The following is a 27,434-nucleotide window of genomic DNA, read 5'->3' as shown; positions in this document are numbered from 1 at the left end:
AGTCAGGATTCAGGAGCTGAAGTCTCCACATGTGGCCCAGGACACGTCTGATAAAACAATGTGTCTCCACGCGTCTCAGACCAGCTCAGAAAGTAGTTTTCCGTGGATCCTCTGCATGCCGAGTGGAAGCCCTCCTCCTCCAGGGCACCTCCAATAAGAACAACCCCCCTCCAGTTCTCCTCCACGGTCCTCCTCTCCGGTGGTCCTCCTCTGTCGGACTCAGCATCAGTCACTCTCCCACCCACAGCTCCACACTGCGCACCCCCCTCCAGAGGAACATGTTGCTGCACAAACTGGTAAGAGAGTCCGTGTCTGCACCTTTTAGCTGCGCAATGTAGACGCTGCTGCGCGTAAAGCTGTGCGTAATCGACCCGCGTAATTTGTCACTTTGTGTAAATGATTGTGGCCGAAAGGAAATTTTTCCTGATATTCCAGCCTTTTTCCTCTCTCTTTTCTTGCCTTCCTGCCGCTCAGCATTTGCAAAACAATGTGTGGATCCGTCAGTCATTTCCAAGTGATTCTTCAAACTGTCATTGTTATGCGGGTGCGGGTGGTCGTGCCTCACTTTGAAGTTTCTCTCCTGCAGGACATGTGTTACACCACCAACAGTAAAGGAACAAGTCTGTGGATCTGTGCCATTGTCGTGATGTGTGTTGTAGTGATGCTTCACAAACCTTTGAGACTACATGTGGAGCTTTGGGACTATAGATGCACTACAAAGACCTGCACTCGAATTAATGTTGTTAAATCACAAGTAAACAAGCGGTAGACATGGCTGTTTGATCCACTCTGCAAGTAGACCCAGAGAATTCAAACTAAAAAGATTAAACTATCTGAGGAGAATAATCCACATGTGGTTATCGGTTACAGCACGTTACTAATGTCAGATGTGTTGTTGTGGCAGTTTGTCTGGATCCTGTCTGTCCTGTGTGGCTCTGACGTGTGTCTGGGGTTCGTGTACGACCGGCCCAAGCGCTCAGGAGAGGATGGGACCTCGGCCCGGACAGAGGGTGAGTGCTCTCTTCTTCTTCTTCTTCTTCTTACTGAGAAACAGACAGAGCGTCTCTGAACTGCTTGACCCCGAGCCAGCAAAACATTCACACAACAAGTGAGGCGGCCTTGAAGAAGAAAAAAAACACCAGAACCCTCTAAGCTTCAGGGGGGGGGGGCTTCTCTGACCTTGACCTCTGAACTCATAGGAGGCAGTAAACAAGAGCATAGGTTATCCGCCTGTCAGAAAAAAAAAAAAAAAAGAACATCTGGAATCAGCTTTTTTCCCTTTGATATAATATAATTTCGGCAAAATGTTGAAAGATATTTAAAAATGTAAAATTAAAACATAAAACTCTGCATATAATTCCTCAGCAGAGCCTGAGTGGTGTTTGTAAATTTGATTGGTTGATTTTTTTTTTAAATCTAAATATGAAATAATCCATGATTAAAATAATTGCTAGTTGCAGTCGTACAGAGTAAAGCTGCTTTCAGACAAGCACTGAACTCTGGAGATTCTCTTGAGATTCTCTGGATATTCTCCGGATGAACGCAAATGTCAGAGAGAGAACTTTCTCCGGTCGGTCCCACAGTGTAAAGTCTGCAGGGAGTCAGGAGGAGCTGATGTGAGAGCACGGCAGGAGATCCTCCGGAGATCCTTCTAACACAAGAGAGACTAAAAAATGAAAAAGAGGGAAAGAACTATCTCAGGTTGAAAAAGCTGTGACATACAGAGCAGATAGCGGCAGGATGCCAATCAATTTGATTGATGTCAAGATGGTGATAAGAGCCGACTCTAGTGTCGCTGTGCTGTAAACAACAACATGTGATCTCAGCAGCAGAATGAAACACATTGCGTCCTGCCTCTGTCTGCTGCTCCCCCCCTCACCTTAACACAAGATAGAGGAGAATTTCCTGCTGCGTTGTTCATGTGTGAAAGGACAACTTACTTCAGCTGTTTTCAGACATGAGCTCCAGGTAAAATCCGTAGCATTGGTTCAGAGTTTACTGAGAGTTTGCCTTTCACACATGCCCAACACAGCAGGAGGTTCACAACAGCATCAAATCCTCCACATTATTCTGGTGAGAGTCTGGAGATGCTGGGTGCAGCAGACAGAGTCAGGAAGTGACGTATTAGCTCCGCTCCGGAGATCACATGATCATGTTTACAGCACCCGACCAGTGCTGTCAGCTCTTATCACCACAAACTCTCTTGAGATCTTCCTCCATGCGAGTCACCACTTTATTCCAGGGAGATATTTAAATTGTTTTTAGTTTTTACCACTTTTGTGTGTGTTAAAGCGTCATCACCCTCCACACACTCGCTCATGGTGAATCCAGCGGGGGTTTACCTGCTGTGTTTCCATTGACCTTATAAAAGGAGGCCAGGCCGAGCGAATCTGCAGAAACTTTGGAGCATCTCACTCGGACATTTGCGTTCACAGATGCACCTCGTCCAGGGACAATACGGAGAATATGCAAAGTTCAGTGCATTAAGATTAAGATACATTTATTTGTCCCAAACACAAGCACACTCATGCAAGGAGGGAAATGTAACCTCTGCTTTTAACCCACACAGAGCAGTGAACAGCCATGTACGGCGCCCGGGGAGCAGATGTTGGGGGAGTAAGGTGCCTTGCTCAGGGGCACTAGACAGGGTAGGGAGAATCCTCTTGGATTTTTGGACAGATCAATCCAGGCTCGTCTTTTTGTTGTTTCTCCGTGGAGTCGAACCAGAGACGAACCAGAGACCTTTTCTGCCCATGGTCCAAGTTTCTGCCACTAGTCCACTGCCTCTCTAAATTGCATGTCTAAAAGCAGCTAACCTGAACAACTACTTCTGACTGACCCTGCTCCCTCTCTTCAGTCACTCAGCTCTCTCTCTCACTCACTGCGGTTACATGTGTCCGATTAAAAGCCGATTTCTGGTGTTGTCGGGTTTCAATCGAAGATCCATTTCATGTAACTCCACAAATCTAGATTTCTTGTGTCCGACTGAAGTCGGATAACCACCCCCAGATAAGTAGATCGGATTTGGCTGTATATCGGACAACGCGCGCATGTAACTCTGGAAGCTAGACAACAACTGGAGATGACGTCTTTGCGCATGCTTGAGATGTCATCTCCTCTTTCCCCCCTCCCTCCCTCCCTGGCCGTGACCCGGAAGTCGACAGGTAGATAAAATGTCGCTGCCCGGTGCCGGCACAAACAAACAAACAAACAAACAAACAAGAATATGGAGAACACCGCAAGATCCAACATGCACAACATCATGTAGAGGGACGTAGCTTCACCTTGCTCTCCGTTCGTCATCTTTCTCGCATGCTGAGTTGAAGGCTGTTGTTGTTTTTTGTTGGTAGTGTTGACGAGGTCAAGCGGAAATGGCTGTATCACCACTAGCTGTAATGAAAACAGCGCCACCTATCGTAGCGGGGTATGAAATGCTTTCGGACAAGAGTCGGATTTCTCAGTGCCATGTACCCTGAGATAGAGCAGTTAACCCCCCATGGATAGAGAAACCGGGCTTCAGCCGAAATCGGGTTTATGCCATCATGTAAACGTAGTGACTCATTGAGGAGTCAAATTTGAATGTTTACAAACAGCAATTGACAAAATCACACAGTCTACCTTTAATTAAGGGAAGCATGTTTTACACCGACCCTGATATGTCCAAGTGCAGGAAGGACACGTCAACGCTCCAAGTCCAGGACCCACGTAAAAAAACAATGAATCTTGAATCCTGAATGAGCTTCAGACCTACAGTGACACACATCTGTCCCCAGCTGTGTCAGAGATCACTCCTCAGAAAACACGCGACTCCTCACCAGCAGCTGCAGCTCCAGAGGAATTCCTCCTGCTCCGTTTATTTGCAGGCTTATTTTCTATATGAAGTGTCTGCCAGCGCATATGAAATGAGTGAGCAGAGCGTGCGTGGACAGTAGATCACTGTGGGCCTGCAAAGTCCTGGTTGGACAGCCTGTGTTGTGTGTGTGTGTGTTTTTCAGCAGAGAGAGAGTGTGTTTGTGCTGCTCTACCCTTGAGTCAATATTAAGAGAGCATCACAGCTCATTTTCTGCACCACATTCTCAAACCCTGTCGACCACGAGTTATTCAGCTGTCTCACCACGGTGCTATCTGTCTATTGTGGTTCTTTATGGTCCATCAATCAGTATTTATATAGCCTCACAATATACATTGTCTCAAGTCACATCACATAGTGAGGTGGAGACAAACATCATAGTGAAACACAACAGTCCCACAACCTGCGAGCACTATAGCGACTGTGGAGAGAAAAACTCCCTCATCATCTGGAAGAAACCTCAGACCGAACCAGACTCAATGTGGGAGGGGCCAACTGCCTCAACCGGTTGGGGTGAGAGAAGAAACATGAGGGAGAGAGAAGAAATGGGTGGAAAAGAGGGGCGAGAAAGAGGGTGGGGCTTAAACATGTAACCTCTGTCAGACTGTCTATAATAGAAATAATCAGAGTGGTCTTTATAGATGTGAAGATGTTATTAATGATAGCAACTATTTAAAAAGCAAATAATAATGAATAGATGCAAATATATGATAATAATCATTATTATTATTATGCAACTTAAAAATCACAATAAATCCCAAACTAAATTGTAGGTATCCTTTCAAAGCAGTTCCTACAGAAAATAATATTCAATACCTCATTTTAACTGTCAGTGGTTTAATCTCCATTTTTCATTTCAGAATAAAATGGATATTTTAAAAACACAGCACACTCAGATCTGAGTCCTGCTTCCTGTCAGGATCTGGACATTTGTTACATCAAAAATTAAATTTAAAATACAAACGTATTTTAGGACAACTCATCTTCTTCAACATTATCCAGATGTGAGGTGGGGAAAAGATTTCACTCAGACAGACCTCAGTCAGTAGAGTAGATCCCAACCATGTAAAGGAAGTGGCCAGCAGAGGCAGCACTGAGTGATGAGGAAATTGTTCACCAACTTTGACATTCACATGTTTTGAACTGTTTGTAATGGAGCGACTCTCAGAATTGAAAACATAAACAGGTGTAAAAAAACAAAACATGGACGATGGCTGGATTCCATTTGGCCGTTTCAGTTTCAGGGTCCGGGCACCGGGCTCGCTGGCTCACCGGCACACTGGGAATAGAATGGAGCCATTGTTAATGCTTTATTAATACTGGTGCTTTTCTTCCTATGACAAGTCAAAATGTGAACTGAGAAAAAGTTTGAACGAGAAGAAAAACCTGACCCAGAAGTCAGATGATGTTTTAATGCCTTACAATGATTTGCACACACCAGTTAGTTGTTACATTTCCATCATATGAAGTACATATGCACACACACACACACACACACACACACACACACACACACACACACACACACACACACACACACACACACACACACACACACACACACACACACACACACACACACACACACACACACACACACACACACACACACACACACACACAAACACACACACACACGCACACACTTGTGTATATGGCTATGAGATCTCTTGGGGGTCTGTAGTTAGGCTTCTCACTCTGAGGGTGAGGAGGTGAACTGAGCCACCAACAGGTCGTATTATTGTCCGAAGTGAACAAGAGCCATATTTTGTTTTTGTGTCCCTAAAGTGAGATAGAATTACCACAGTTTGGAACCCAAGGAAAAAATACTAAACCATGAGTATGGCATACAGGTGTTTTTTTTAAACACTTAATATTTATTATGATGTGTGAGGTCATTAAATACATTTTTACTTTGGTGTTGCTCTATAGCATTCTCTGACTAAATAGTTATGCAGCCAATATGTTGTATTTGTGACAGTGTCAGTGTAGTTTGGGGATTTTTCTTTCATTTAATGACATTTGAACAGTGCAGCTTTTCACTGGTAAATTATCTTGTTGTTGTGTCCAAAGGACAAATGCCAACATATCTCTCAGTTCACTGTTTGCACTGTTCACATGTCATTTAAAAGAGTTAGAAAAGTAGAGTCTGCACAATAGATTTTAGACTCTGTACCAAAAAGTAACAGAGTCTTCTAATCTGACCGCTCTGGGCTACAACTCAGTTTTTATGCAGACTATAAGACCCTCGATTTATCAAAAATAAACATGAGGACATACTTCATTATTCCACATTCAGTCTGAAGTACAGTCAGAGTGTTTTCAACAGATGCTGTGGCAGACATCTCCGCAAATATGTGGGTGGATCATTAATGACAGATCTGTGGTCTGTTTGCTATAATGGAATAATAATTCACTGACTTCAAATGAGAAATAATAAATAATGTAACTGTAAAACTCATTTCACTCAAAAGGATAAAAACAACAAGTATAAAATGATATTGAATGATTTATCATACATCCAACAAAGGCTGAGTGTTGTACATGATTAGAGGAGTTACCTGGTTTCTGGTCCTCGTATTTGTTCACCGCTGAGCTCAAGATTAGGATATTTATGATGGACTGTCCTTTTCATTAATCTTGTAAATATTGTTATTTTGTTGATGTGCTCTGTAACACTCAGCATCTATTACACTTCTGCTCTGGGAGTGGAATCCCTCACATGTCTCTTACTTTGAGGTTTCTATGTTTTTTCCCCCTGTTAAAAGTTTTTTTCTCTCTCTTGTTGAGGGTTAAGAACAGAGTACATTGCATTTTGTTAAACTAATTGTGTTTTTTGGGCTGTACCAATATATATTGATTGACTGATTGATTGACACTCATGCAGAAATTGTGTCTATAACACTGTAAAATGATTATTGGGATGTACGTTCCCTTTACAACAAGATACAACTCTCATGTTCAATGTCCTCTGCTCACTGACAGTGAGGATGCAGAAATACAAAGTTAACAAATTAAACCCAGAGGAGTTTGATTTGGTCTATTTGCACTTTACTGACATTGGGAATCTTTACTGAAAGCCCAAATGTCCACACATATATCATTGGTGTGTGGAGATATTCAGTGCAGCTTCAACCTGATTTTTGAAATTTTAAATAAGCTTCTTACTCTTTTTCTCTGGTCCTCAGTTCGCTCTCCCTTCCAGTATGTACCGACCTCCGGCTCCTGCAGGAACAGGTGTTTCGAGCTGGTGGAGTTGGATCCTCCGAACTGTCGCTGTGACAACCTGTGTAAGACGTACAACAGCTGCTGCTCGGACTTTGACCAGCTCTGCCTCAGGACAGGTACTTCATCGTCCTCCCCACTCGGCCTCTCATTTGTCCTTGAGCCGTCCTCTGTCTTAACACTTTCCTCTTCACGTTCTATGTCCAACATCCAACACATGCACAGTTCCTGATTCAGTAAGGTGCACTTCAAGTCATTCCTTGTTTCCTGTTAGCTCTGTAGCTTTAGGCATGGTCACACATCTTAAAATATACTTTATAAATTGTTCAAGGAACTCGGAACAGCTTTTTTTAAAGAAGCTTAGAAAATAACAATTCTTAACAATTTGTTGTTAGTATTAGTGTTTTAAAAGTTTATTTAAAAAAAGGACCAGGGTTAATGACAGGAAGGGGGCAATTCACCCAGATTGCAGCTGGGGCCTGTGCCCCCCTGGTCCCTTCCTCCAGATCTGCCCCTGTGGCAGGTTGTTCTATATGTGAGGAAGGGGACCTGAGGCTGCTGCTGACGGTACAGGAGTAAGAGTGGGTCATCCCCTAACCTGAAGGCGGGTGGTTTGATCCCCATCTCCCCCATTCTGCTTGGGAAGCGTCTTTGAGAAAGATGTTGAACCCCAAAATGCCCCTGATGGCTGTGCCAGCAGCGTGTGACTTTGAGTTTTTACTCGAATATTTTAGGACAGTTAGTTTTAGTTCCCTCCAGTGTGCAGTGGGGCAGTTTTCAGTGGAGGCACAGCGTCAGGAGCAATGCAGGCATCATGTCGGACGGTCGTGGTGAAGAGGGAGCGATTTACCAGTTAATCCATATTCTGACCCTCACCTCCAGTCATGAGGTTTGAGTAGACACCGAAAGAATGAGATCAATCGCCTTTCCCTGCCTTAAAATTATTGTTCACATTTGTAATTAAACAGCTTAAATCAAATCTCCACATATCATTTTGAAGCCTGATTTTTACAGCTGCCCAGTTTATTATTTTGAGCTGGAAATAGACCTTGCTTTAATGTACACACACTTGACATGAACTGGTTTCTTAATAGTGCTGCTAGCTGAAGCTTTGTGTTGCTGTGTCTCGCTATGCTCGTCTACCATTGGTTCTCTGACTTACTGTTCCCCTCCTCAGCCTGGTGGTCTTTGGTTTACCACGGCCTTGCCACTGAAATCTAATGATGATATAACTTGTTTTTCTGGTCGTTCTTGGGGCTTCACCATGACGGTGTCAAATCCTGCTTTGAGCTGCAACTCTCATCTGGTGTTCTCATCTGTGGGGTTTGGTGGTCCCATGCTGCCGCCTGCACAGCCACACAGTCTGACTATGAAGCCCTGCTACACTCATGTATCGGCTTTCATTTCTCAGTCCTTGTGGTTTCAGGTTTTATCCCCTTATTGAATTTTATTTCATTATATAAAAGTATTCTCCTAACTGTTCCTTCAATACACAGAGGGGGGATATGAGTGCAGGAAGGATCGATGTGGGGAGACTCGCAATGAACTGCATGCCTGCCACTGCTCTGAAGACTGTCTGGCCAGAGGAGACTGTTGCACCAACTACAAGATGCTGTGTAAAGGTTTGTTACATTAAAATGTCTGTTAGATTAATTTTAATACATACAATGACCTTTATGATCTCTGGTTGAAGTTCAATGTAGTGTAATCAGACCTTAAGTTCAAGATATCAAGATCAAGTTTTTTCATTCTGAAACACAAATATGGTGCAAGTGATTTAGCACCTTTTGAAATTATGACAATAAATCCAACAGATGTTGAGATATTTCCAGCATTGAACGCGTTACTCCATACCTTTTCTCCTATCAGGGTTCAATTCAATATTTATAACATCCTTCGAGAACGATAGTAAGTTATTGAGAACGATAGCGGGCATTATTTTGCTTTGAAGAGGTTTCTGTTGTAGGAAGTAACTAAAATGACAGGAATCACCGTCAAAAGTATATTTAGCATTTGCTTTGACTTTTTAGTTTGGTCCACTTCCTATCCACTAACATGGAGGAGGTGGGATTTATGACCTATACTGCACCCATACAATTAAATTTTATTTGATTAAATCACTTTCAAGTTATTTATTCACATCAATGCAACATGATAGAAAAACGCGGATATGTGACACAACTTTTATATTTAATTTAAATACTTAAAGTGAGCACTTTGGGGAGTGTACGACCTGGTGGTGGCGATGAAAAGTCAGAAGATTTGTTAAAATTCGTCAAGAGGAGAACGATAATGTCTGAGCCAATTCTCATATCAATCCAGCCAAATCATGTTTAGCCATTTCACTCCAAACCGCATGAACCTGCAGACGATGCTTTAGTAAAAGTCAGAGGAACCACAACAATCTGTGCAGTAGTTGTTGCGATATTGTCGTCCTGTCACTGTGTCGTCCACCTGTCTGACAAACCAGCAACACGACTGCAGAGCCGTGTTGTCAGAGCTAAAAGTGAACATCTCTCTTTCAGGAGACAGCTCGTGGCTGCAGGATGAGTGTGAGGAGATGAAGAACCCTGAATGTCCAGCTGGGTACATTTACATGTGAACACTAATGCAGAATGTAGCTGTCATAATACATCAAGATCTTTTATTATTAATGTTTGCATGCAATTTCACAATCCAAATCCAAGCTGTGGACATTCTTGTTTCTCTGAAGTGCTTTCTTCCCCCCTGAGAGTTTTCTAAATGCCACATATTGGAAGTATTTGCTAAGGACTGAAATTGTATTTTCCAATTTGAATGCAGAAGAGCGTTTGTTTTCCTCTTCTGATTTTGTGTGTGTTTGCAGATTTGCGCGACCGCCGCTCATCATGCTGTCAGTGGACGGATTCAGAGCTTCTTACGTGAAAAGAGGAAACACTGTCATTCCCAATATCGACAAACTCAGTAAGACCTTAACAGGGATCATGGGAGAGGGATATTTTATGTTAGCTGTAAAAACCTTTGAACACAAGACATTGTGGTTGTGTCACTGCTGAACAGGAACACATCGGGTGAAAAGTAAGATTATTATTTCTGTAAATGGAGAAATCATTGTGAATACAACTAGGGATTGTGCTGATTTAGGTGTTTTCTCTTTGCTGCTCTTGTTTTCAGGAACATGTGGAACCCATGCTCCGTACATGAGACCTGTCTATCCCTCCAAAACCTTTCCAAACCTCTACTCACTGGCTACGGTACGGCACACGGCCACTGACTCTGTCATGCTCACAACTTTATACCTCAGCTGTAGCTTTGGAGTTTAATCCTAAATTTAACAACAAATTAAAAAATTCATATGAATGTGGCAGCGTCTGTATGATATGATATGAAGGTCTAAACTTATGGAACTAATTGGGTTTCACTGGACTGAAGTGTTGTGGCATGTTAAAGATAGCGTTAGGCTTAAAGTACAGCTGAGGTGAGACTGACTGAAAACTGATGCTGAGAAATTTGAGTTTTGAGTTTATTTAAGTTGAGCTTAACATAAAGTGAATTGAGTCACACAGATTGTCTTTTTTTAAATTTCACAACACATGCAAATACAAAAGAGCGCTCCAAAAAGTCACATTCTCATTCAACTCAGAAACACACTCTGAACCTGGCTGTAGTTCAAATAATTTTGATTGATTGATTGATTATTAAATAATACAAATATATCATGTTATAAGGTAAATATGTAATGTCATAACAATATCAATATATAATTTAATGAAGTGGTAATATTTTGCTATTCAGCTATAAATTTCAGGTTGTAACGTGATATTGATCTGATTTTCTAACCACTCTTCCATGTGCTAAGTAAATGTGAATGATAGCTGTTGGTTAAATGTTAAAGTCTACAACTTTAAATAAATACCTCAAAATTGAATAATAATATTAAAGTTAATGTGAATTTATAGTCCACCTCTGAAAAGGTCCATTAGCACTGAAACAGGAGAACCATGGTGCTTAAATATACAGTGAGTTCTTCTAATGGTTTTGGAGGCAGAACAGAGAAAAGAAGACAAATAATAATGATCCAATTATTCTCTTTCAATTTCAGGGTCTTTATCCAGAGTCTCATGGTATTGTTGGCAACTCCATGTACGACCCAGTGTTCGACGCCACGTTCAGCCTGAGGAGCCGAGAGAAACTCAATCATCGCTGGTGGGGAGGACAGCCGGTGAGTTTCTTCTTCTCTTCTCTCCTCCTCTCTCTTCTCTTCTCTTCTCTTCTCTTCTCTTCTCTTCTCTTCTCTTCTCTTCTCTTCTCTTCTCTTCTCTTCTCTTCTCTTCTCTTCTCTTCTCTTCTCTTCTCTTCTCTTCTCTTCTCATATGTTTTTCATCAACACTGTGGTTGTTTTTCATTAGTGAGCTGTTATTTCTTTGTGCTGTGATGACGGATCATTTTGTGAATAGTTTTGAACATGAGTGATGTTGAAATGAATGTGTCAGGTCACAGATCAGAGGCCAACAAAAGCAGGGAAGAGATGTTTTGTTTGAAGCCAAGTAAAATGTGAGGAGCAGGACTCAGATCTAACAAACTCAGTGTGATAGATGTTATTATCCATTGATCAATGCCAGATGGTAACATGTGATTAATAACTAGCATCACTGTTCATCCTGAGAAGTCCAAAGCTTTGTCATTAAAGATCCTGGAAGGCTTTTCTGAGGGTTTACTTACAGTAAAGACCAAGTCTGTTCCACAGCATTAATGTGTTGATTGTAAATTGAATATTAATAATATGGAATCAGAATGCTTATAATACTGTATAACCCCAGTCAGATATATGGTTTTAGCTGGAAGAAGAGAAGTTGCTCTTTGTCCCCAGAACTCATACAGTGGGATCTTTTATTTCTCTCGTCATGCTGCAGTGAACTACCATGACCCCTGGTGACCTCACGCTACAACAGTGTCTCAGTAAGAATCTGAGTCAGACTGATACGATACTGATACTATTTGTTTCCTAGATCTGGATCACCGCACTCAAACAAGGAGTGAAGGCTGCCACCTTCTTCTGGCCTATGTGAGTCCGCACTCACACACACACACACACACGCACACACACACACGCACGCACGCACGCACACACGCACACACACACACAATGTTCAAAAGTCTTCTCAGCTTCTTAAATGTAACTTCTTTTCTAATCAGTGCTTTTGGTTTAGGCCTTGTTATTTTTGCAGGAGAAAAATAACTGCAGGTGTGCAGGGCAGTTAAATCCTCATTATGACAAAATAATGATAATTATTTCAACATACATTGTGTTATGAGCCTCAACCTGCATGTTATTGTAATGCTTGAATGACAGAGAAGGTGAAAGCCATGAAAAACTGATGTTCAGGTGTTGAATGGCACAACCCACTGAATAGGCCAAACTAAAAGAAGAAGTTCCTATTAGCTTTGCCAGGTTTACAGTTGCATTGTTAACTACTTTGGTATCTGAGGTTCACTGCCGGGTTACAGTTTGTTGGAAAACTAGATAAGATTGTGCCAGCAAGGTGACCTGAAACAAATAAGATGACCAATAATGTGATTGACGTGTTCCGGACCTGTTGGTGGCACATTTTGGCTCCTGACCCACAGTGTGAGAAGCCTCCTGGCAGGTAGTTAACTAACTACAGACACCCTGGAGATCTAAGATGGTAACATCCATCTCATTGTAAAAAAACAAGAAGTAAAAAGATCAATTTCTTTTGAGGACTGAGACAACCAGAGCTCCTGTGACACTGTTCAGAACAAACTGCAAACTCTCCAGATTTAAAATAAATACTCTTCCCGTTAATGTGCCTTAAAACACTGCAGATGCTTTGGCCCTAAATCCTCCAGAGACTGTAAATGATTTGGCGGTGAAAGTTCCTGTTCCTGTTCCTCGCTCAGGTCGCTGCACCTCAAGCCTGCGGAACACAAAGGAACCCACATCGATCTGCACAGAGGAGGCTTTGATGAAGCGGGAGGCAGATCTCAGCAGGGATGGCGTGGGGCTGTTTTCACAGCAATTTGTGCAAATGGGCCTGTTTAAACTATGCAGGATTCCTCTGTGAACGAGGGTCACAGACATGCCAGTCCATAGAACCAGGGGGGCCAGAGTGTGGCTTACAGTGCTTTTCTTGCACTTGGCACTGACAGAGGTGTGTGAGAAGTAAACAGAGAATAAGGCGAAAGAGACGTGTGTGTGTGTGTGTGCGTTTGTTAGTGTGTGTGTGTGTATGATAGGGAGGCAGAGAGACTGGACGTCTGTGCTGACATTTCTGTTTGGCTAAGAATAAGCCTTCTCATACATTCATAGTTTAATGTTATAGCACCACTGTAGGGATTGGCATTGGTAATGGGGAGAAGGGATTGTTGCCATGATGATGGTATAAAAACAGGCAGTGGGATGAGGACAAATTAAGTTAAAAGTATGAACATTGACAGAAGTAGAGAAAGAGAGCAGGAGCCTGCTGTCAAACATTAACACCGTGTAACCACACCTCCATGCCACCCCCCACTGCCTCACACATCAAGCCCCAGTGAGGGCCTCGGTCCTGGGCTTGATGGTTGACAGCTGTGGACTGTCTGACAGCCAGCAGCCTGGCTGGTGGCCTCATCACTACACAGGCAGAATACAGCCAGCCTTTGACTCAGTTGAAACTGTGAGCTGCCTCTCGACGTGTTCTTCTCCACACGCCTCAGCTTTATGAGGCTCTGTGAGAGGTAAAGGTTTAATGGTTGACGAGGGCAGCCGGATGCCAGAATCGCTCTGTTACTGTGAACTGGCTTGTTCATCACCATCATCCTCTGTTTTGATCCAGAATAAGGAGATTGTCATTCAGGGCTTTCCACTCGTTTAGATTGTTGCATTTCTCTCTCCACCTGCCAACCAGTCAACATAAATTACAGCTCTTCCAAAACGCAGCAGCAAGGCTTAAATAATAAACTAAATTAGCATATGACCCCAATTTTAGCTTTTTTTCATTGGCTTTATAAGGCTAGTTGTCGACTCGTAACTAAATATATTTGGGACTTTTCGATACCATATCTGCCCGGTCGTAACCGGAGGTTCTCAGTGCCCTGCTCACCACCCCACAGACTAGGCTGAGGACCAGAGGAGACTGGGCTTCTTCTGTCACGGATCCCACTCTGTGGAACAATCTCCCTGAGAGGATGTGTCTGATAAACTCCTTATCCTCTTTTAAATCTCTACTAAAGACTCATTTTTATAGGTGCTTGAGCTTTCGCCTAGTTGAGATCTTAACGTCTATTTTAATCATTTTATAATGTTTTATTTGATCTATTTTATCTTTGCTTTTTAACTGTTTCCTATTGTTTGCCTTCAATCTTTCATTTCTAATCTTCCCTGTAACTGTGTTTTAAAAGGTGGTGTTTAAATAAAGTGTGTTATTATTATCATACACTGTGTGTTTGTGTGTGTTGCAGTGCCATCACATTAGAGAGGAGGATACTGACCATGCTGCAGTGGCTCCACCTCCCTGAAGGAGAGAGGTGAATTCAGTTTGACATTTACTGTCTGCTTCACACGTCACACTTCTTTCATTCTTATTTTCTTTGTCAATATTTCCAGTCAGAGCTTAGTTACAGTGGGAAAAAACTGCTTTACCACATCTCAAGGCTCTTTTAGAATCATGTAATGTAGCCCTTCACCGCAATATGAAATTAAATAAAAACAGACATTAGTGTTTTCATGAGGCACAAATAAAATTTGAGTTGAGTGCCGACCTGTTCTCAATCCAAGTTTTATATACATCAAGCTACACAAGAGCACATATCCCAGCCAGGCAGTCTTTCACTGATTCTCACTTTTCCTGTGTAAAACTCAGACCTGGCTCATGGCTCTGTTTACCATCTGATGTGGCCGATCAGCAGCTAGTTTCTGTAACATTCTGTTTGACCATATTAGAAATGAGAAGCGTTAATATCTTGTGCAAAACCACATGAAACAGTAGTGGAAAAAAAACAGCTGTCAAAAAGAGTCAGATTCAGATTGTCTCATTATATTTTGCAAAATGAGTTTTAGGAACCATATTTTTGTTGACCTTCACATTTTACTGATCAGCTCCAAAGGTTAATCATCTGGAGAAAATATCACAAGTAAAGATATCACAACGTTTGGTGGAAATCTATTGTTCTGTGTTGCTGAGATATTTTGTTCAAACGGCTAAGTTTTGAAAAAATGTCAAATTTGTAGCAAAGCATTTAAAAAGGGTAATTTCCCAAAACTCAGCTATTGTTTTTCTCACTCATATAACAACCCCAAACAATGCCATGGTCATTATAGTTTATTATTAGTTATTACTGCCACTACATCTGTAGCAAACACATCTCCAACACCTCATATGTCTTGTTTCAGGCCCTATGTCTATGCCATGCACTCTGAGCAACCAGACATATATGGACACAAAATGGGGCCCATGAGTGCAGAAGTGAGTATTGTGTATCTGCCTGTGTGTGTTTGTACCTGAGTAAAAGCTCTGCAGTAAAAGTACAGTAGTTTTTATAGAATATAAGATAAAGTGCACACGTTGTTTTTGCACAGTAGAGAATGTGTCTCCCATTATTGTGGAATGGATGGATGGATGTGTGTAGAAGTGTGTGTTTTGTCTGCATCACCCAAACACACACTCAGGTGATTGTGAGTCCCTCTGTGTGTTCCAGCTGAACAACCCTCTGAGGGTCATCGACCGTATCATTGGTCAGCTGATGGATGGACTGAAGCAGATGAGACTGCACCGCTGTGTCAACATCATCCTGGTGGGGGATCATGGTAAGGGAACACACACTGTGCTGGCAAATCATTATTCAATTATTATCACATCATTATTCAATTAAGAGAGTTCTTTCATCTAAGACCTTACGTAGTAGAAAGAAGCTCCACTGATAAAACTCAAAAGGAATTGAAGCTCAAAGGCACTACAGCAGTGTCCCTGTGTGTCCTCAGGTATGGAAGAGGCCCACTGCGATCGCACCGAGTTCCTCAGCAACTACATCACCAATACTGATGACATCATCCTCATCCCTGGGTCTCTGGGCAGAATACGCTCCAGACACCCCAACAACCCTAAATGTGAGAGCAAACAATATGTTACATTTCTCTTTTGCACTCCTCTGAATTCCTCTACATCCACAAGCTGGATTTAGCTGAGTTTTGTTTTTGGTATTTTGGAGAATGAACTGAACTGAACTGAACTGAAGGAAAGCCCATTGTGGATTTTTTTGTGTTTGCGGGATGTGAGGTTTATGATGCAATCGTAATTACACGAATATCATGGTTGTGAGGGTTGAGACCTGGCCGGCACCCCAAAAGACAAAAAAACAATGAACAATATACAATAATATGAATATAATATGGATGCTAAAGTCTGCATGTCACAACATGCATGTGTTTTTAGTTTGTATTATTTCTTCTTGTGTTCTTGTTCATGTTGATATGGTTTTCCCTCATTTCTTTTTTAGATTATTTAGCATATGTGCTCTGTTATTGGTGCAGACAGCTTCACTATAAGATGTGACTGTGTGCACAGTCCCTACAGTACAGTGGCTTGTGTCAGACCAAGGAAATATGGCCGTACACCAGTGGAAGTTAAAACAAGCTCCAGTTTTTTTTTGTATGTTAAAATGTTTTCTACAGAATGTTGGTTTGTTCTATTTTAAAAAGATGATAAATCCTGTGCAACGCTCTCACTGCTCCGCCCCTTTGTTTCAGATGACCCCAAGGCTGTTGTTGCAAATCTAACAGTAAGTATGAGCATCAACAACTGTTTGAGAACATTTCTTGTAGAGTTAAGTTAAATGTGCAACACTGGCTCGATCTTTTCAGTGCAAGAAAGCTGAGCAGCACTTCAAGCCGTACCTGAAGCAGCACCTGCCCAAGCGTTTGCACTACGCCTACAATCGACGCATTGAGGAGATTCATCTGCTGGTGGAGAGGAAGTGGCACGTCGCCAGGTATAGTGGCACCGCTATAACAGGAAGTTCAGATATATACGTGATGTAAATACGGGTGTTTAGAAGCTAAAGTTGGCAGCTGTAAACCTCACGCACCTTTCGATATGCCAGAGGGAACACAGTATAAACAGGCTCATGGGAAGTTCACAAAAAACACAGTCATTATGGTGTTGAATGTTTAAAATGGCTACAGAGAAACTAAAGCTGCTTTCAGACATGCACTGAACTCCGCGTATCCTGCTGACATTCTCGGGAGCGGGTGTACGTGTGAACGCAAACGTCTGAGAGAGAGCTTCCAGTAAAGATACTCCGTGGGTTCACCGCCAGCAGTAGGCGTAGTGTGGTGGTGTAGTAGTGTGTTGACGACTAACTAATACACAAGGGATGTGAATATGAAAAAAACTAAAAGCAAACAAACAGCTCCACAGGAAAAAAGCAAAACCATACACAAAGAAGACACCGACGAAGATGTCAAAAGAGATTTTGGGGCTCAGAACAAAGACATATGAACGGGTCTGAGTGGAGAATCTCCAGAGAAAGTCCAGACCCAGTTTGCAGTGGTCATGACTGGAAACGGCTTTAGATTTAGAGTCATCTACAAGAAACTGACAGATCTCACAGCTTCTACATGATTTCCTAACCAGAGGGAAATATCATTGTATTTAAATTATTAATAAATGATTAATTCTTCTTATTAAATATTTCTCTTTTGCCCTCATAATATACTGTTTTATTAATTCAGATGACATATGTCTGGGCTCATTGACCTGTTAGTGAGAATGTCCTTAGTTTTTATGTCTCACTGGAACCTTACCACATGTTTTTGGTTTAAATATAGCAGTAAGCTCAAAAGGTTTTTTTTAGAAAAAAAATGTTTGTATATAATTTTGAGATGTATACATCCGTTTATCATTTTGCAACATCTTTGGACTGTAGCTCTATGCTAATACAGATCAAATTTGTGGGAAGTTTTTCATAAAACTGTAAAAGAACCTGTATAATACCAAATTATGCATTTTCTGAGTAGCAGAGTTCATCCTGAATATGATTATAAGACAAGGGATGGAAATCAATTCTGCTATTTGTTCAAAGGGTTGAATCCAAACCAGTGAGGCAGGTGATAGAGAAGAGACGTGGCCTGTAGATGTGGCATTTTCAGCCTCCCCCTTCCTCAGTGAAACATCTTGAATTACTTAAAAACACGTTGTATATGAACATTGGCTGCTATCAATGCATCATAAACACATGCACAGTGTTAGGGAGGTAAAAAGCCACATCACTGTCAGAGCTGCAGCTGCTGAAATGTTAACGCTTTGCTCAAATGAAGTGACAAGTTCGACCTCGTCAGTGATTCAGTGACAAAGTAAATCAACACGAGTCAAAGTGAAAACAAACCACCACAGCTAAAGGTGCTGTGTGTGTGTGTGTGTGTTTGTGTGTGTGTGAGTGTGTGTGTGTGTGTGTGTGTGTGTGTGTGTGTGTGTGTGTGTGTGTGTGTGTGTGTGTGTGTGTGTGTGTGTGTGTGTCAGGCCTACAGCCTGCTGTGTAGAGCTGTCATGCTGTTTTTGATGATGAATTATGAGAAAGCTACATTCTCACTCACAGCTGCACACACACACACACACACACACACACACACACACACACACACACACACACACACCATACTACTAAATGAAATCCTTGAAGTTTCAGTGCAGCTAAGATAGAGAGCCGGCCTAATCATTGACACTGGAGCTGTTTACAAACATTTACACACACACACACACACACACACACACACACACACACACACACACACACACACACACACACACACACACAGGCACACAGAGGCACAGGCACATATACATTAGCCAATGTCAGTGTAAATCCCAACTGAAAAGGAAAACTGCCAAATGAAATACTGATTTTGTCTCATTTCCCCGTCAGCAAGTAATTAACATTTTCAACATGTTTGTGGCTTCACCCAGGACACACAGCCCCTTACCCACACACACACCCACCCACACACACACACACACACACACACACACACACACACACACACACACACACACACACACACACATTATGGTGTATAAGTGGGAGCAGTGTTGTGATGGACACTTAATAAAAAGTGTTTGGTTTTCAATTAGAGGACTGTGGCCTGAGTTTGGGGAAGGAGTAGTTGACCTGGGCTGAGGACTGAAATTTGTTTGTTTGTTTATGCTTTCTGAAACACAGTTTAACCTGGTGTGAACCTGATGAAAACCTCTCTCTGAGACATCTACATATTTGACAGCTTTTATGAATTACGTAGAAATTAAATCTGTGGACTTCCTAAGTGCCCCCTGAGGTCACATAAAAGTCAGTGGCTCTTACGTCGGGTACAAAGCAGCACAAAGTGTTTTTTTGCGAGAAAATTTGTTCAGGCACATTGTTGGTTCATTTCTATCTTCAGGCAGTGGAACAGACTTGGGATTTTGTCACAAAATCTTTATCTGAAGTCAGCTTTTTGATGAGAATTTTTTTTTTATTGAATTGAATACCTTTTATTTTAATTCATGCACTTTTTACTGCATCTTCCTTTTTTCTTTTTACTTTGAAATCAGATGTCTAAACTCCGCACACTGACACCAGAAGTGACAGAATAGCATCCTAGAAGAAGCAATAATCTGACATATTGAGTTCCTAAATTGAATAGACAATTTGACATTTTTTTGTTGCCAAAATCCAGATTTTTGTTTTACAGATTCTCAATGAAATTAAACCGTCAGGTATGCAGATACTTTAATGCTGAGTCACTAATTTTGTGATTAAGTATGAATCTATTATATGATCCCAGGTCGATCACTTCTAACTACAATGTGCATCAGCCACATACTGATCTGTCATTCATACTATTGATTACAGGAAGGTTCCTGAGGGGAGGAGAAACTGTGGATTCGCTGGTGACCATGGATACGACAATAAGATCAACAGCATGCAGGTACATCTATCTATAATGTATACTGAACAAAAAATCCAGAGAATTATACCATTTACTTGTAACAATACAGATTCCTTGATTTTATTTAGGGTCTTATTTAGTGTAACAGATCACGTGACCTGTGTTGTTCACTTCTATTTTCAGACTATTTTCTTGGGATACGGACCCACGTTTAAATTCAAGACAAAAGTTCCAGCCTTTGAAAATATTGAGCTTTATAATGTCATGTGTGGTAAGACGTGTTTTCATCTCATTAAATGGGTCTGGGTGTGTATGAGTGTGTGAGAGTGTGCAGGGGCGCCTCCAGGATTATATTTCACTGCACCGTCGTAACTTTAGTCTCAGTGAACGCACATACTCAGCAAGCAAGTGCACGAGAGAGAGAGAGAGAGAGAGATTGATTCCTGTCATGTGCTTATTTTTCCACTTTTTTTATTGCTGCGTAGCTCAGGGGGGCTGCACAACCTCAAGTGTTGTACAGCACAATAAAAGCATTCAAGGCACAGGACCAGTGACAGCATTAACAAAAGCAGGGGAAATGGTAAATTACTTAATTGTTCACCACAAAACTCACATCTGCATCTTTATTATTAGAAAATATAGAAATGTGTGGTAAAAGTGAGAGAACCAAACAGTTGACATCATTATCATCAACATCATCATCATACACAAATGAGGGAGAAATAAGCTAATGACCAAACCAAACCAAGGTTCTATAATGAACATTTGAAAAGCTAGACATCCTCTGGAGGAGCTGTGTGAATGAAAATGTCCAATGAGAGCCTCCGAACTTTATGCGAAGTTTCTTCCGCCAGTCTCTCCTGGTAAAAACTGCAGAGAATATCAGAATGAACCGATGTGAGAACACACAACACAGGTTCACTTTGAGCATTTCTAACAGGCGGCAGATGCAAGAATGAAAGAAAGAAAGAACTCATAGGTTTTGAAGCACATTGTTTAATATAACTAATCCTAAATCTGATATGCTGTTTCAATGATTTAATTTGAAGTGAAGTTTTTTTACAAAGCTTTACAAAAGCTTTTGTGTGTTTGAACAAGGTGAGTCAGTGATGCTGTTTGTTTCACTTCTTCCACTTGCCTCAGTGAATCTTTAATCTGACTCTGACTGCTCTGACTCTCAGATCTTCTGGGTCTGAAACCCGCCCCCAACAATGGAACCCACGGCAGCCTGAACCACCTGTTGAGGACCCCCCTCCACAGACCCACCATGCCAGAGGAGGTTTCCAGGCCCACAGCCTCCGGTCTTGTTTCCACGGGAACAGATGACCTGGGCTGCAGCTGCGATGACAAGGTCAGCTGTGGTGAATTGGCCCCAGCGTCTTGTAGAACTCTAGTTTTTAAGAGATTGGCTTGTCGGTCTGATCACTTACATCAGTGATGACAACAGTGTAATGGAAATCACCCTCATCCCCATGGTTACCAAATTAGGCCAAATTACAAGTGATTTCAAATGTGTGAATCATTCACCGAGTGAATATTTTATTTTTTCCGTCTTAAAACTTGTTTCAGTAGCACAGCTATGTCATTAGTAGCTGTTTTATGACATGGAAGTTCCATTTAATTTTAACAATGAAGACATTTCACATTTACTATTGGTTCTTTTGCTTTGATAGTAGTCTATCTCTGCGCTGGAGAAAAAGCAGAGGCTCCCAAAAGCAATGTGATAGATTCACTGTGGAACCATGTGTATTTATAATATATTACATATGAATGCAGACTGGAGTTTTCAAGATAGAATCTCACACTATTTTAAACTTCCACAGAGAGATGTCCTCTTTTTCAGAGGGGAGAAAAAACATCATCTGACACTATTTATTAAATGAGTTGATATTATCTGATTGATTTATTAATATGAAGCTACAGGTCATTTAAACAGAAAACTTAGTCATCTTAGTGAAAACCATATGACATATTTAAATATGAAATCTTGGCATGACTCAATAGAGCTAATGGAGATCCATGGATGCTTTTCATATCTATTGCATGTTTGCATCACTTGACAATGTTGATCAACAGGCCAATCGATACAAATGTAAAAACTTGAATGTGATGATGACGCATTGGCCTTGTTTTGAGTCAGTGCCGTCAGGCAGTTGTTCTTCAGTAACATTTGCTTGTTTGCTCATAATGAAAACTTTACCAAACACTACTCACTGTCACTGTTGGAGAAGATTTCTCGTAAACAACACACAGAGGCTGAATCGCAGTGCAAGAGTCTGTTTATTCCATTGTCTATTACAGCTTTTATACCTTTTAAACAATATTGGGGTTCAGCGCTGACGTGTGCGTGGACATTTTCTATTTCCAATAACTTCTCACCTAAAGTGTATGTGAGGGCCTTTCCTGTCGTTGAGTCAATTGTGAGTGTGCTTAGACATGTTCATGTTCTGGCTGTCAAAAGTGATATTTAATTTACATTTCTCATTAGTTATACTGGCTGCTCTGCAGAGAGTGTTAGATTGTTTTCTTTACTTTTTTTTTCATGAATTGTGTCAGGAACCTTTAATCCTGCAGAGGTGACCCAGGAGTTAGTGCTTGAGCTGAAGATTTTAAACTGGAAATTAAAAATCTTAGTTCAAATGAAAAAGGAACGAAATTCCACTGCAGTAGTAAAGTTATCACAAACATTCCTGATATTTTGGCAGCCCTCCGTTGGTTCAACTCCATTAATTCATCAAACCGATGATTTGAAATGCTGGAAATACTGAGGTTAGCTGCTCTGCTCATGCTCTGCAGAGCGATGTGGCCTGATGTGCGTTGTTCTGTCAGAAACTTTTATCAACAGTATATAAAGCGTCAAACATCTCAAATACAGAACAACAAAAAGGGTTTTCAAATGCAGATGTTTTCTTTTGTTTATTTTTCTCTTTTGCAGTGCAGTTGAACTTTTTACACAGCACACTTGTAAAAAGACTCATCTGCATTGGCCAATCAGCAGTGATCATTTGTTGACTTGTGAAGATGTATGTGATTGCCCTGTTGTGTCTTCTCCTCAGCTTTTTTTAAAACTGAAATGAGCTTGTTGCCTCTTTGCTTTCTGCTGCAGAGCTGGAGTCACTTCACCTCCGCCTCCCTTCATTCATTCTGAAACTAATCCTGTGATACAAAAGAGACAATCTCTCTTTTCATTGAACCATTAACCTTTGGCAACCTTCTCAGTGTATTTACCTGAGTGGCTTGCATTGAAGTGTGGCTTGGATTGAAGACCCAGCCCTGTGGTTAATGTTTCACTTTATCTGTGTTTGTCATTCCCATGAAGATCTCTGGCAAGAGATTGTTTCAATCTCCGATCTTTTTGCAGTTGCGTGTAAAAAGTAGGGGCCAGAGAGGTTTGAAAGTGACCCTTGTACGAGGCTATAACCTGGAGTCACTCTGGCTCTGTCTCTTACAGAACAAAGTGGAGGAGCTAAACCAACGACTGAGGCAAGCTATTGATGGTCAGTCTTCTATGGTGCTACTGAAAATGTGTGACGTGTCCTGTATACAGTTATTCATCTTACACAATGTTGTATGAAAACATGCGGGTGCCATTTGCCTTTTTAAATGGACAGAACATGTAGATACAGCCTTTCAGATCTTTCTATAGGTACTTCTCCACTATCGTACACAGTAAATTCCATCCCTTAATAACCAGTCTACTCTGATGTTAAAGGTTATTCCAATGTGATAATATCGCGTATCCTGCCACAAACATCTGCTGTGTGTCAACAGCCACTCGTAAAGATTCATCATCTGACTGTTAAACATGTTCCTGTTCGTTCTTCGACTCTGTCAAAGTTTCCTGTTACAGTTTCTCCTCTGCTGTAAAACCCTGTGCTCCTTCTCTTCCAGACAGCAGGAACCTTCCGTACGGTCGACCTGCTGTACTCATCCGTACCAAATATTCCATCCTCCACCACAGTGACTTCATCAGTGGCTACAGCGAGCCTCTCTCTATGCCCCTGTGGACAGCGTACGCCGTCAGCAGACAGGTACTGTGCATCCTGCTTTACGGTTATTAAGTCTTCACTGTGTGGTTTGAGCCAGTGCTTTTCAGATGGTGGGTCACAGATGTGTTTGAGAAAAGTCAAACTCTTTAGTACCATGCTTTTATTATGAAGGACATAAGCTTGATGGCCCAGAAACAACATATAATATAAATATTAGCATTTGATATTTGTATGTCCTTGTTTGTGAAGTACAGAGTTTTAAAAGTGTTTCCAAAGACTGACACCCATAAAAATATCTCAAATTAGCACCTAGTAATAGCAGGGAGGGAAAATATGACTGCAGGTTAAATGCACAACAGTTCAATAACTGTATCACGATTTCTCCCCATATTGTTTTGATTTTAGGATAAAGTTCTCTTAATAACACAGTTGCCACACTTACTGTTTGCTATTATTTAATTAAAATATATATTGATGCATTCGAAACAGCTCGTGGCTTAGTGTTGTCAAGATGAAACTGAGGTCTGTACAGGTCTGTTTGTGCAACACTAACATTCACAGCTTTTCAAAACTCAAGTAGCTCCATCTACTGGAAAAAGCCAGTACCTTCTCTCTCAGTTCATAGACAATTGCTCTGATAAGATACACAAATGTTAAACAACTGACAACCAGACACAGTTAAATCTACGACAGAAGTCAGTAGACCTTTGACCTGCTGTGGAACCAAAACCTCTTTGTTATGTTTTTAAAGAAGGTTGCATTGTGTCTGTATCCAGACGATGAACCCAGCCCTGTGTGTGTGTCTGTGTGTGTGTGTCTGTGTGGTCCTCCAGGTAGAGGTGTCTCCTCTACCAGATGCTCTGTCCAACTGTGTGAGACCTGATACCAGAGTCCCTCCAGCCTACAGCCAGTCTTGCACCAACTACCGAGCAGACAGACAGATCACGTACGGCTTCCTGTACCCACCACGTGAGTTGACCTGCACAGCTTTGACGATGAATGGAAAACCAAAATAATACTTTTAATTTCAATACTTTTGTAAATGTGACCTTTCAGTTGACATTACTGGTTAACGGCAGACCGATGGACAAAATGTGAATTTTACACTACACAGTTTGTAAGTCTTTCTTTTTTCTTTATTGACAGAATTGTCCTCGACGATAGACAAAAAGTATGATGCTGTCCTTATCACCAACACGGTTCCCATGTATCCTGCATTCAAGAGTAAGTGTGTTTTCACAAATCACTACCTTTTTCTCTCCTCACCCATCTTCCCTGTTTCATCACCACATCCTCTTTACTTGTCTCTCACTGCCGCAGGAATCTGGGGCTACTTCCAAAGAGCACTAGTGAAGAAATATGCCACCGAGAGAAATGGAGTGAACATACTCGTCGGGCCCATATTTGACTACAACTATGATGGTGTCAGGGACTCGGCAGAAAAGATTAAAGAGTAAGAACATCCAACATTCTTTATTTCAGGATTAATGCAGCTACACACATTTTCATCTTTGTATTTAGGTTTTGAGGCGTAGAATTCAGTCCAAACTATTTCATTAGCTTCAAAAAATATAAAGAGTTGTAAAAAAATATTATATCCACAACAACAAAATGAAACAATAACCCACCTGAATATCTCTGTCGACCCGTTCTGGAGTCTCCCCAGGTGTTGACCTGATTCTGCTTCACCACCAGTGGACAACTTAATGACAATAAGCATTATTATTGATCACTATTATTGTTGACATTATTATCTATTATTATAAATAATATTTATTTGCGACTAGACAAGGAAAAATATTGATGAATGTAATTATTATTTTTATTTTTATTTTTATTATTATTATTAGTAGTAGTAATGTCTCTTGTCTTGTAAAGTTAATATAATACTTACAATAATGATAATACTAATACTACTACTGATACTAATTGAATAACTAACAATATCACCTATGCATTACGATTATTGTTTTCATATTAATACAGCCAACAGAAATGTGATGAGCCAGAATACACTATAATTAACACATCATGAATACTTCTGTTCTTTATCTTTATTGCAGGTATGTAAGTGGAACAATTCCCATCCCCACACACTACTTTGTGGTCCTGACCAGCTGCTTAGACTTCACTCAGGCTGCAGACACATGTAGCGGCCCGCTCAGCAGCGCAGCTTTCATCCTGCCACACAGACCCAACAATGATGAGACCTGCAACGTAAGCAACATCACAGCTTTTTATTCACCCTCACATCATCAGATCCCATTTGAACACTCTTTGTATATAGAAGATTGACTTTAATCTGATTCAATTTTTACGGCGCCAAATCAAAACATGTTATCACTTGTTACTTTACATTGGAGGGTCGAGACTTAAGACACTGTAGAGAAACCCAGTTTCCTCAAAGAGCAAGCACAGTGGGAACTGTGGAGAAAAACTCACTCGTCAGCTGAAAGAAACTGTTAAGAGATCACTGTACTCACATGTTATCCAGCACATTTGTGGTTATTGTAGTCATGCAAAACTGATACAGCTTCAGTTGGTACATGTATAATGTTGCGTTCAGGACTTTGCTTCCAACATGGACAAGTGAAAGTCACATGTTTGTGGCAAGCAATGTCTCCACCTTCCATGCACAATTTTTTGCTTGAATTAACTGACGTAACAAACATGATAATAAGGGCCTTAACTGAGACAACACTGAGTGACATAAGATGCTCATCTTGTCAATGGAAGAACAGGAAGAAAAGTGTTTTAATCCTTACGTAGGTGTGATGATTGTGTTCTTGTAATGTATTTTTTTTTATTTAATTTTTATACTGATATGGATCTACGAGTCTGAAATAAAGATCAATTATAATTGTAATAATAATAATGTCAGAGAAAGATTTCTTACTCTAGATTATTATTATATATTTTATTTCTTATTTTTTTCCACTGACATCTGTGGTTTGGCCATTACTAAATTGACTAAAATCTTGAAAAGCAAACCCCATCCTAATGCCGTGTCCTCCTCCTCCTCCTCACAGAGCTCCGAGGAGGAGTCCCGCTGGGTGGAGGAGCTGATGAAGATGCATACAGCTCGGGTCAGAGACGTGGAGCTCCTGACCGGCCTGGACCTTTACCGCAGAACCACCCGGAGCTACGCTGAAATCCTCTCGCTCAAAACTTACATGCACACATACGAGAGCGAGATCTGATCTCTGAGTGTCTGTTAATGCTAATGTTACTGATCTTTTTCAGCCGTGGTGGATGTATGTAATACAAGGAAGAGATGGGATTGTCTACACTGACCTACACTAGCTTCTTCTCTCCCTGGGCACTGTTGCTGCCATCAGCCATTTTAACTGTTCAGCAGCAGGACAGCAAAACATTTCTGCTGCTATGTGTTATTGTTTCAGGGTTGACTCTCAAATATATTCAAATTCCGACTAGAATATAAATAAATCAAACAGAAAGACACATTCAAATT

General features: G+C 41.1%; 1 protein-coding gene across 1 annotated transcript; it reads left to right on the top strand.

Annotated features, from left to right (window-relative positions):
- Window positions 1-278: 278 nt before the first annotated feature.
- Window positions 279-27,162, top strand: enpp2 (ectonucleotide pyrophosphatase/phosphodiesterase 2). The gene is made up of 25 exons (XM_061081158.1): window positions 279-296; window positions 905-1,010; window positions 7,039-7,194; window positions 8,572-8,697; window positions 9,601-9,661; window positions 9,921-10,018; window positions 10,229-10,308; window positions 11,157-11,276; window positions 12,064-12,119; window positions 14,516-14,581; window positions 15,447-15,519; window positions 15,752-15,860; window positions 16,035-16,160; window positions 16,800-16,831; window positions 16,914-17,041; window positions 19,937-20,012; window positions 20,157-20,244; window positions 21,155-21,324; window positions 23,425-23,470; window positions 23,865-24,004; window positions 24,796-24,931; window positions 25,109-25,186; window positions 25,283-25,415; window positions 26,026-26,179; window positions 26,992-27,162. The coding sequence occupies exons 1-25, from the start codon at window positions 279-281 to the stop codon at window positions 27,160-27,162; spliced, it is 2,547 nt and encodes an 848-aa protein (XP_060937141.1).
- Window positions 27,163-27,434: the final 272 nt, after the last annotated feature.

The sequence above is a fragment of the Limanda limanda genome, chromosome 11, assembly GCF_963576545.1.
Source record: "Limanda limanda chromosome 11, fLimLim1.1, whole genome shotgun sequence".
Taxonomy (NCBI): Eukaryota; Metazoa; Chordata; class Actinopteri; order Pleuronectiformes; family Pleuronectidae; genus Limanda; species Limanda limanda.
Note: the sequence above shows the minus strand (reverse complement) of the source record. Positions and strands in the feature narration are given on the sequence as shown.